Source organism: Populus trichocarpa, chromosome 19 (assembly GCF_000002775.5).
Source record: "Populus trichocarpa isolate Nisqually-1 chromosome 19, P.trichocarpa_v4.1, whole genome shotgun sequence".
NCBI lineage: Eukaryota > Viridiplantae > Streptophyta > Magnoliopsida > Malpighiales > Salicaceae > Populus > Populus trichocarpa.
The window spans coordinates 9,494,401-9,506,469 of NC_037303.2; the positions used below are offsets into that span (position 1 = coordinate 9,494,401).

Here is a 12,069-nt window from a genome sequence, read left to right on the forward strand (position 1 = left end):
GATCTTCAATATGTTTTTTGATTTATTTTATATCAGGTTATCATTGTCTCATGATTTAGGTTGTAGATTTTACATGTGAACTTGGATTAACTCGGGTGGATTCAAAACATTGTGAAAGCAAAATATGAAATTCTCTTATAACAATATGAAAAATATTGTTTCAATTTCTAACCATGCTCGTAAAAATATTATGAAATTTTTTGTAACAATAAGCATTTTAGAAATTCTAAATTTGTGACGCGTGAGCTTTATATCTCTTTGATATTAATAATCATATATTGAATTACACCTATCTTCTATTTTACTGAAATTATAATTATTTTACATAATTTAAAATAGAAATAATGAAGTATTTTAATAGGAAGGAAACGAGTGCTATAAAATATAGTTAAATAATAAATACATCAGTTCCAAAGTGCATTCATTGCTCAGCGATAAAAAAGCCCCTCCAATATAGGCCTGCTCGCCCAGTAAACTCTCCTTACAATGTGCACTACTCGAATAGTAGATCACACGACAGATTTCCATCAGCAAGCTAGCAGCAATGGCTCCACAGCCAAAAAGGGTCTTAAAAACCATCATTGTTCTTGACGCTGGCTCGTATGCATTCTCCAGATAAGGATGTATACATACATGTAAGCCAAGATGGGCTTAACAATTTGAAAGAAAAATTGACCAGAATGTCGAAGACAAGTGATTGTACTTATGCCATCTAGTGACAGGTCCGTATAACAAAGCTAACCATTCCTAGTTTGTTAGCTGATGCTTTGGAAAAAAGGAAAAAGTTTCGCACAATCAAGAATCCAAAGAGGGCTTTTCAAGCTCTTTTACACCATGACTAGAAGCTTTCTTCATTTCAAGGGCTCTTTTATAAGGAGGGGCAATTGGGGGTTGTACAGGATCCAAGCTCTGATATGTGCCATCGGCATCTTTTGGTAGTGGATATGATCGGTCAGAGTCATACCCACTAAGGTCCCCGCAAGCTAGAAATGGAATATACACCTTACTTGCCCCTTCTAACCACCCGCTACTGCAATCTGCCATCTCAAAAATACAAAACACGAGTGAAGAAATAACACCATGTAAACAAGAAATCTTAGCACAAGTCCCACTGCCACAATTTTGAAACTTCCATTAAGCAACACTACAGCCATTCTATTCAATATTATCATATTATCAGATACCAAACTGGTTTCATGCAAAGCCATTATATGAATAATTTTTCGTTCATTCTCTGCCCATAATCTACTTCCCCCAACGATTGCAATTAAATGTCAATGTTTAATCTAAAAATTTTGGTTGGCTAATCATCTAGTCTGTGGTCAAGAAGATTTAGAATGACAAGAACAAGTTTTGATTTCAATAGTTGTGTGCAGCTTGTGTCATCGCAGAAGGAAACAAAATAACAATATATATATAAGGCTGGGGGATTGTGGTTGGTTATCAATCTCAAAAGTTAAGAGTGATCAACAGAGAGATGATTCTTTAGTGGGAAAAAAAAGAGAAAAATGACGTGCCAGGAGTTGATGCACCAAAACCTGTGCCCAATAATGTACTCTAGCATGTCAATAACAGAATCTAAACATACATACACGCATGTATCTGAAAAACAAAAAATATTACATTACCTAGGTCATCTGCACCAGAGGGGCTTCCCACCTTTTCCAAAAGGCGATGCAAGTCTTTCGGATCAAATCCCTCAGGAGGAGAGTAATTCTCACAAACTGCAAATGCCTCTGCAAGGAAAGGGAAGGGAAACAATTTAATACTATCTTAAGGTATAATACATAAACTAGTCATGCAGCCTGGTGGATGGCACTTACGATCATCCACTAGTTTTCATGCCCATCATGGGTCAAATCTGTGGCAGGATTCACCTCTACCCAGACGAGGTTGATGTTCCACTTGCGTGGGGTTGCTATTCCATTAAGGCATTCTCAGCACATTTTGTTTATGTTTTATCTGTTTTTTTCTCCCTAAGAAAGAAAATCCACTCTAACAGTAGCAGGAATTCCTCGGTTATTAGAGTTACAGTACTGATCAATGCCAGGAAATGGATTTTTTAAGGTACTGGGTGTGGTAAAATTGATATTCTGACAAGATATGCTCTTGAATTACTTCAGCTAAGACATTTAAAAGATACAGAAAAAAACAAACTAGCGAGTGACACAACAGTCAACAAAGGTACTTACCTATGCTGGAATTGCGGCTACTTTTTGGTTTGGCAAAAGTCACCACAGGAAAAAATAATTTGAGCTGAAACAGGGAAGAAAATACAAAAATTCCAAGTAAGCAAACAATAACGACATTCTTGGACATTTATAAGGAACAAGCATATAAACCAAATGATTAAAGTGAAAAATGTCTACATCTTTATACGACTACAAGCACTTTATTTTGACTCAGGGGATATGTGACCCGATTTTAAAGAGCCTACTTGCATTTTATCTCAAATTAATCCAGGAGACTTAGTTCTAGGTTTGGTTTGACAGGTCTACCATCATTGCTTTTGTTTATTTATCATCTAAATCAAGCAATGTATTTCTATCTTAATGGAAAACTCATCTTGTCAACTGCAACCTTATTCTCACATAATGAGAATTTCAGTACAGTATGAGAAAATAAAAGTACTAGCAGAAACAAACTTTTAACTTGAGTGTTGAGGGTTCATTTTTTCGTAACTTTATCAGATCTCATGAGCTTATTCTTAAAAATTTGGTACATTTAAGAACAGCATTTTATTCACCTGGCAATACAGAAGACTTGTATCTTTTCCACGAAATATCTTCGCAATAAATTTTCCACCTTCTTTGAGTACATGTGTGACAATTGTTAAACCCTGCAGAAAGGTAATCCAGCCACAATCATTCTAATACAAACTTCACCAAGATTCAGAAACATCTACAGATGCAAAAGCCAGCAAGCAATCACGTAAAGGACCTGGTTTCACATGCAGGAATAGTGACAGTGCAAACAGACCAAACATTAGCAAAAGAATGAGATAAAAAAGCAGAGGAATGATAGTAGTTGAGTTAGAATAACTGTTATGATGAGGATTTGAAACACTTGAATGAACTCTATTGTCCTACGATTTTAAGCACCTGCCAAGTCAAGACAGTTTAATTTTCCATTATTTTCTCCACAGACTTTTAGCTGAAGAAAGCAAAGAGGATTTTAATTGCAGAGGTGCAAATTGGTTGGGTTTTGACTGATTTCTATGATAATTAAGAACTCAGAGGGTTCCCTTAGTAGCAACTATCAAGAAAAACTGAATCAAACAAAATATAGTCCTCAGTTCTGTTCAGACTGGTTAAGGTTCAAATAACATATAGGCTTTCAGTGTCAGTACAAGGAAAAAAAGGTTTAGGATACTTGTGAACTTAAAAATTACAAAACCAGATAACATTTCTTATACCAAAGCTGACTGGCCTGACAATAGGCCAATGATTTTGAGTGTTCAATCATTATAAAGCACATTCTTTCAAAGTAAATTTAAAAGACACCATGCTAGCCATGTCATGCTTTATGAACACTGACATATCTTCATGATTAAGCTTTATCATGTTTTTGCTTAATTGCATGGCAAATTCTTCACAGTTTCCAACTTTTAGCTCCTTGTCATCTGATTTCTCATTGACTTTCAAGAGTTGAGTGAAATCACCTCTTGAATCAAGTAGGGTTAAGATGGCTCACTAATATATTCAGATCCCAAAACCCAATGGCCAATTTATACAAGTTAGTTCATGTAAAAGATCTAGTACTTGACACTAAAATCAGATATGGACTAAAAGATATGAGATTTCCCAAAATGATTTGGAATATTTATAAAGGGTTGCCACTTTACTGTAAAAGATCATATGTAAATCAAGGTTTGATTTTGTAGGGTTCTTGACATCCTTAATAACTACAAATGAGCATAACAAGAACAGCTCTTACCGCTAGTATGAGTTGAGACTGAACAAATTCATCCATGTCATGGAGTCCGGTAACTACAAATTAGCACAAAATAAAACTAATTTGAAAAACTATAAGAAGTTTATCACCAATAATTTGGCGACTAAGGGGATTATAATACAATACAAAGTTAGTGCAGGGCCAGAAGGTTATTTACCATCAGGGGCACCATCACACACAACCAAGTCAGCCTTGCTGCCATCAAAATGTCTAATGACCTGTAAAAGAGTCAGTAAAGATCCTTTGAAGAATTAGCTATCTGGTGTGAAACAAAAATAAACATTAAGTACAGTGATGTACATAGAAAGCCAGATACATCCATGGTTATGTACACGCACATTTACATGCACAATCATTCCTGCACTCACCTGAAGGGGACCGAAACAATAGATGGAAGTTGAAAAGAAATGTATGGATCCATCTACTTAAGGATGGCTTGCAAAATAAATATGAAAAGAATGGCCATTCTACTCCATTTGTAGTGGATATGCCCAACTTCTTTTAGCATTTACAATGCCCATCTAAGCATTCATTCAGAAAATTCTCTTCAATGGAGAAACATGGTAGTAGCTCCACATGCTAATTACAAGATTAGTAAATGGAGTTTGCCACCAACTTTTGCTAACAATCAGAAATACGAATTCCAAGATAATTTCTAATGCTTAATTAGAAAAAAAAAACTTCTGGACATGCTTTTCTTTATAATGAGAATGAATTATTCTGAGGAAGCCACGAACACCATCACTCTACCACATAAGATAAACATGATGGAGAATTTGAGGTTAAAAACCATCCTCACCACTTCAGCAGTTCGGGCATTGGTAATATCACCCTGGACTTGGATAACACCTTCAATGGGAGCCATAGGTTGCAAATCAATGGCCACAATAAGGGGAAGATCATTATCCCTACAAATCATGATGCAGAAAGTTATTGTTTCAATAGGAATGCAGAAAGCAGGAAGAATTAATTTCAATTTTGATTTTCTGTTTCTTTATTTCTTTCTTTTAACAAGAATTATTTCTGCTTCAATATTTATTATATATGATGAGATTGTGCACACAAGAGACGTTGATAACCCAAGAATACAGGCTTAGAATGAATAAAACTTCAAAGTATATAAAAGCCACAAACAAATTTTTTGTTTCTAACAAGGTTTTTCCACTGGAGGGTGTCTACTGAGCATATTCCATCACAAGCATTCGTGAGCAGGGAATAAATGGAAGTCAAAGTCAGTACTCTGTAACTTAAGAAACATGCCTCAGTAGTTGTATCTAGACAAGTTATCAAAGAAAAAACATACGGTAATCAAAACTACAATACAGTTGTAACACATCCAATTGGAAGTGGGTTTTACATGCCATACTGAATCAAAACAGATTGAGGGCGACACACACATAATGAACTTCTGGCCCCAGTAGGATCATTACTTCCATCCACATATAATAAGAACTTAATAGAATCTTTAGTACACGAAGGCTACCATCATGTTAATGCATGTATGGGAAAATGAAGTTCTTATAAACAAAGACAACTTACTGCTATAATTTTAATTTTAACTTAATAAAAAAAGATTAAAAAATAATGAATGCAAGAAAACACATAAATTAAAAGATCACCTACCTTGAATCAGGTGAAAGTTTTGCTGGTAAATATAGTTTACGGCTCAAAACCTGCAGATGGGGAGGGTGTACATCACAAGCTAGCCAGGAAATTCAAAGAAGAACAACATATAAGGTAAATGTAAGGCCTGCTGTTAAGGCATATCAACAGCTAACAGCCCTAACAAGCTAATGATGAACATCTTTAGCACCTAAAATTAAGTAGAATTTAGCGCACAACCAGAAGGTTAATGGTATTATCATAACTATTATTCAAATCAAATATACATACCTGACTCCAGCTACCAGGTGCAGCACATAAATCCACCACACGCTTCACTCCTACAAACAAAAAAAGAACCAACAAAATAAAAAATGGTTTAAAACTGTTTCCCGTAAACAAGTATTGAAAAAACAATGAACACACCTTCAAAAATATTGAATTCCTCATCTATCTGAATGAGCTTAAAGGCACTTCGAGCACGCCAACCTTCTTCCTTTGCTTTTCTATAGTATATATCCTACAAATTTTATTCACTTGTTAGTTTTCTCCAATAACAAATGTATATAACTAGCAAAACAAAATCAACTTGTAACTAAACTCAAGTATACCATACCCTTTTATCCCTTGAAGCTCTCCCCATAATCTCACAATCCAATATCTGTAGACAGACCACTAAAAAAGGGGAAACGGTGCCGACCAGCAGAGATGGTTTTTGGTGGCGGAGCCTCCACTTCTGGTTGGGGTGAATCGGGTCAGGCGGGGCACTGATATTTTTTTATTACTTAATTAAGTATCGTCTTCGTTGATGACCTAAGTTATTCCTTATCGTTTGCAACTTCTGATAGACAAAACACCCCTTAATTTTTATGCCTGTCACAAACAAGTCCATGTATTTATGAACATGGAGCACCAAAAATTCCTTTTATCTAACGTGTTTAAATTTTAATGAACTTTTGCCCCCGGAGGTTGGCAGAAGCACCCGGTTGGTTGGTACTGCGCTACAGAATAATGGATAAAATTTAATTTTTTTATTTAATTTTTTTGAATTGTTTTGATATGTTAATATTAAAAATATTTTTTAAAAGTAAAAAAATATTATCTTGATATTTTTCCAAGTGAAAAACTCTCTGAAATGCAACCGTTACCACACTCTCAAATATCCCTCCAGACTTGTTTGAAAGTATGGTAAAAGTTGTTTTTTCAAAGTGCATTTTACTTAGAAATGTATTGAAATAATATTTTTTTATTTTTAAAATTAAAATTTGACCTCAACACATCAACATGATCTAAAAATATCAAAAAATAATTAATTTAAAGCTACAAAAAAAATAAAAAAATTCAAAGGCGTAATTGAGTTGCAATGCCAAATGAGGCTTAAGACACATATTACCACTTTGTTAAATTATATCCTTGAATTTTTGTTTTTAGGAAATTGTTTCTTCATTTTGTGAGTGTTTGTGATGATTAACCAAACCTTATAACAATTCAAAATAAAAAATGGCATAGTCAGCTTAAACGCAGTTAAACAAGTTTATTTTAAGATTTTTACATGAAGCCAGTGGGATAAATGAGAGACTTATCTGGATAAAACATACTTCATTGTTGCTCTTACCTTCCTATTATCATTAAACATAGTTTAATATAATGCATCAAGTATGACATCAAACAAGTTGAAGTAATTCAAGTTGCCTTCATGTACGATAATAGTGTTGGGAGTGAACAACACACATTTTAATGTAATGTCACTCGAGGTTGTAAACGTAGCTAAAGTATGACAAGATATTGGTGTTATTTACTTGTCAAAGAACCATCTCATCTAAAAAAAACACCATTATATTGTACTTAATTTTATTAGTTAAATGATGTGGTGAGATTAAGATTCTCAACTACTCGATTTTTAGATTATTTCAACTCAAAAACTTAAATTATTAGATAAAATATTAAGATATGATTTATATTTTTTTAAAGATATGATTTATATTTTTTTTAACACTACTTAAGTAACATACATTGGGTACCATATTTTTCACAGTTTCTAATGAAAAGGAAGTAACCAAGGGTGGGTAGGACACATCATTGACTGGTGAGGTAAAGACCTTAATATGGTGCCAAAAGACTCCTGATGTGTAGTGCATTGTGTTAGGATAATGGAGAGAAAAGAAGCTCATCTCTAACAACTCACCTAACACACTAATTCAGTGGAAGAATTAGTGCCACCGAAAGAGGAAAATGAGCTAGATTGCTTTTCCACTTCCTAGCCAATCTTGCCTATAAATAGGCATTAATAAAGAGTAACAATATAAGCAGAAAACAAGAGAGAAGTGCGAGCAGGGAAAGAGAGAGAGGGGCTGCCACTGGTAGCAGCCCCTACTGCCCTGTGTTGCTGCCCTGTGCAGCAATATGCATGAGAGAGCATGTGAGTTGAGTTGAGTGAATGTGATCCTTCTTTTTCCATGGATGTGTATTTTTATTTTTCTCTAATCTCTAATAATATTAACTACTTAGTGGATGTAGGTGATTTGTTGAACCACATTAAACATTGTATATGTCTGCTTTGCCTCTAACAAACATTGATCAGAACATCCACGATCCTACCAACAATTGGTATTAGAGCATGGTGAATAACGATGTTTGATCTATGCCTAGAAATGAAAGTGGTTTAAATATGTTTTTGGGCATAACATTGTGAATAAGAGATCGAGAGCAGTACGTTGGTGAAAACAATGTAAAAACCTGACATCGAACATACCCACATGCGCCAAATAGAAGGCTGCCCATGCACATTGACGCGACTCATATGCACTTATGCATCTTTTTCACCTGACTTATACGACTCAACGTAAGACCAATTGACCTAGCCTATATAGTTGACACAAAACAAAGGATGATGTCATCACTACATAATCATGACATCAACATGCATAATAGACATGCATGTCAGAGACCAATCAACTAACATGTTAATAAAGTAGGTCCCACCAACCATATCAACAAGCCAGGAGACGATTCATGAGCCGAGGGATAGAATCTAGTGTGAGTGATCCTATATACAACTAGATTTATGATTGAATTTGGGCCATCCATCAGGATATAATTGTTTTAATCAAATCTTAGTTGTCTGGAATGTGATTTCGATGATTTCAGACTTGTTTCCAACTAATTTGATTGTTTCGTATGCAATGGTATGGTTTGATTGTTGAGACTTAGACCAGAGTGGCAATAATGATTTAATAAGAGAGGTTTCTTGATAAGAAGGCATTTAATGGTTACCATAATGGTCGAAGGAGATAAAGAAGAAATAGTTGTACATGTTAGCCCAATTATATATGTTGAATTGCTAAGTGAGGAATTTTATTTGCCTTAAAGTAAGGTAAAATCGGGATACTCTGGACACCCGATCATGTGAAATGTGGAAGATCAGGGGTATAGACTGGAAAATAATAAAGACCAATCTTGACGAATATAAAGCACTGGTAGTCTCACCAGATGTTGAGAAATAAGATAGATAACTAAAATATTCCAGATCACTTATAAAGGAAAGTTGCAACAGAGCTAACAAATAGTTATATATATAGAAAGATAGTACGATGGATAAATATGGTTTAAGAAGTTCTATCTAGGAGATTAGGTTTTAAACATGACTAGTGTGACCCCTTTGATATTTCTTAGGAACTTGCCTAGTTGAAGGATTATCCACACAATACTATTTTCATCTATGTAATAGTTTGTAATGAAATACTTGAAGACTATCAAGATGACAACACAAAAGAACAATTGGGTTCCACATGTTCAAGGATCTGATGGAGTAAGAGATTTCTCTAAAAAAGCATGATTTAATGATTGTGATTTCTTAAGGGTAAAACAAAGAAGAGTCCCTTATAATGGAAGAGAAATACAATAAGATAAAGATAAGGATTGACACCCTATTTTAACTCGGACAGGTGTTGTGACAGGATGAGTTGATGCCAAATATAAACGAGGAATATAGAAATCCCTAGTGAATAGAAATTACATAAGGGCATACGAAGATTATGTAGGAGTACCTACATAATCCAACGTGGTAATGTAATGAGACAAAAAGTGCACTAGGTTGAAGTGGTCCCAATAAAGCTAAAAAATAGAGACTATATTAAGGCTGTACAACAACACGTCAACAAAAAGTCTCCATATTATTGATGAAGACAATAACAAAGACCTTTATGATGATGCAATGATAGGAAGAAGAGTTATTGCATATACACTTAATTGAGAGGGTGCGAACACCTGTGCTAAAGACAAAGACACCAAAGAGAAAATTAATGTAAATAAATTTGTCAAGCATTCCGAGTGAGCGGCTGCAAGCGTGATGATGAAAAACACATAAGCTTTAAACATAAAAATCGAGATAAAGGATTACAATAAGCATACCACAACTATATCTTTCTATGTAAATAGTGACATCAATCTCTTCCATAAGTGCATATAGTCGTAGATAATCTTAGAGCCACTTTGAGACATCCTAGATAAAAAAAGATGCAACCACCCTATGACGAGTGAAGACACCTTGAGAGAAGGTGTGAGGGCCATAATATGAGCCCAAGTTTAGATCACCCGATAGCCGATGTTATGGTAGAATATGAGTGGATAAATGTATGGATATCCAATGGAGTGACTATGATGAGTATGAAGACAAATGTTGAATTGATTTTCATGGATATTGCCCTCATACTAATGATCAATGAGTTAGAAAAACATTTGCTCTTGACAATAAGTGGATGACTTGTGGAGCACTAAGACACGATTGCTAGGTATGAGTAGAGGGCATATGCAGGTTCTGGAAACAAATTGACTTTTGTTAGAGTAGTATGCTCGATAATAGCACTATAATACTTAGAGTATAAAGATAAATGTAGATAAACCTTTAATGGGATACCCTAATGGTTAAAGGTGGAGAGCTAGTTATACTTTTACGACTAAGAGAGAGAGACTTAAGAAGTAATAAGACATGGTTCCCAGGGTATAGAGGGTAGATGCAAACTCTTAGATAAGTAAACTCTTGGAAGAGTGGGAGCTCATGCTCACATTGTGATACTCAAATGATAATTGTCGCCCTTAAAAATAGAGATTAAACTTAATGGTGATGGAGAGATCCCACTATGATGTCAAGAAAAAAACAACCAAAATGATGCTCAAGAATACACAATAAGCATAGGCTAGATGGAACACTGAAATCAAGTGAGAGTTAGCCAAGTGATGGTAATTTAAATCAAGTGGGAGTTAGTTGAGTGATGATACTCAGATCAAATAGGAGTTAGCCATGATGATGAGAACTAAAGTCACGTGGAGCTTTGAAAGGTCTTCAAGGATAGAAAATAGGTGTAATGCCTTTTTGCCTCCAAGTGGTAAATTATTTGGATAATAGAGAGAAAAGAGGCCCACCACTAACATCTCACCTAACACATTAATTCAGTGGAAGAATTAATGCCATTAAAATAGGGAAATGAGCTAGAATGCTCTTCCATTTGTTGGCCAATCTTGCTTATAAATAAGCACCAATGAAAAGCAACAATATGATTAGAAAATAAGAGACAAACATGAGGATATTTGCCAAGGGCAGCAGCCTCTACTGCCTTGTGCAACAATGTGTGTGAGAGAGAATGAGAGTTGAGTTGAGTGGATGTGATCCTTCTCCTCCATGAATGTGTATCTATATCTTGTCTCTAATCTCTAATAATATTGATTGCTTTATGGATGCATGTGATTTTCCAAAGCACATTAAACATTATGTGTTTCTACTCCACCTCTAACAAGCATTAATCAGAACACCTATGGTCCTACTAATACACTGTGCAAGTTCTGTATTGTTGGGATAATATATTGTGTATAATTTCCTGGGATAATTTGATTTCCAACTGTAATGTATCGAAAATGGATATCAGGCTAGTAAGGTTTAATAAACCTTTAAGCCTAATAATCTGTTACAGTATAGGAGTTGCGTTGTTCATCATTTTTCTCATTTTTAACTCCATCTAAAACTTGGATTCTAGAAGAATATAGAGCTTCCAATGTTAAGAAATTTTGTTCATAAGTCTCATCTATCCAATTCCATGAGATTGTACATTGAAATTATATGTTTTTGGTGATGGTATGTTGTTGTTTAACTTTCTATAACATTCTCTTGTTGGGTCTATGAAACTGCCTAATTAAGAAAAATACAAGTATGTTAGCATTAAAGAAAAAACTAAAAGGCTTGGTCATTCATTATAGATAAAGACATGGATCTATAGATTGTAATAGTGAAATGATTATTTTGTTATTCTCAAACACAATAAAATAACTTGCTAATAGGAGGGTAATACGATCTTTTCTATATGATTCATTGGTTATTATTAGATTGACTGAGACAAATTGATTTTTTTTCACATTTGTTCATAATTGTAAAATGACTTAATTATACTTAAAAGCAAAAAATAAAAATATTAAATTAGAATTCAGGGCTTTTCAATCCTTTTCTTTTCTTTTCTTTTCTTT

General features: G+C 34.4%; 1 protein-coding gene across 1 annotated transcript; it reads right to left on the bottom strand.

The window, feature by feature from the left end:
* Window positions 1-352: 352 nt before the first annotated feature.
* LOC7455223 (putative tRNA (cytidine(32)/guanosine(34)-2'-O)-methyltransferase) lies at window positions 353-6,420 on the bottom strand. Its single transcript, XM_002325880.4, has 11 exons — window positions 6,173-6,420; window positions 5,983-6,076; window positions 5,848-5,897; window positions 5,578-5,627; window positions 4,754-4,862; window positions 4,112-4,172; window positions 3,937-3,989; window positions 2,747-2,839; window positions 2,193-2,256; window positions 1,629-1,736; window positions 353-1,037 (listed from the first exon to the last, which is right to left on the bottom strand). The coding sequence occupies exons 1-11, from the start codon at window positions 6,197-6,199 to the stop codon at window positions 796-798; spliced, it is 951 nt and encodes a 316-aa protein (XP_002325916.2). The 5' UTR covers window positions 6,200-6,420; the 3' UTR covers window positions 353-795.
* Window positions 6,421-12,069: the final 5,649 nt, after the last annotated feature.

Excerpts from the sequence above, each read along its gene's own strand:
- LOC7455223 (XM_002325880.4), bottom strand. The coding sequence starts at position 6,199 with ATGGGGAGAGCTTCAAGGGATAAAAGG. Across the intron at positions 6,077-6,172 it reads GAGCTTCAAGGGATAAAAGG|GATATATACTATAGAAAAGC; the intron begins GTATGGTATACT and ends TAAAATTTGTAG. Across the intron at positions 1,737-2,192 it reads TAGCCGCAATTCCAGCATAG|AGGCATTTGCAGTTTGTGAG; the intron begins GTAAGTACCTTT and ends CTTTCCTTGCAG.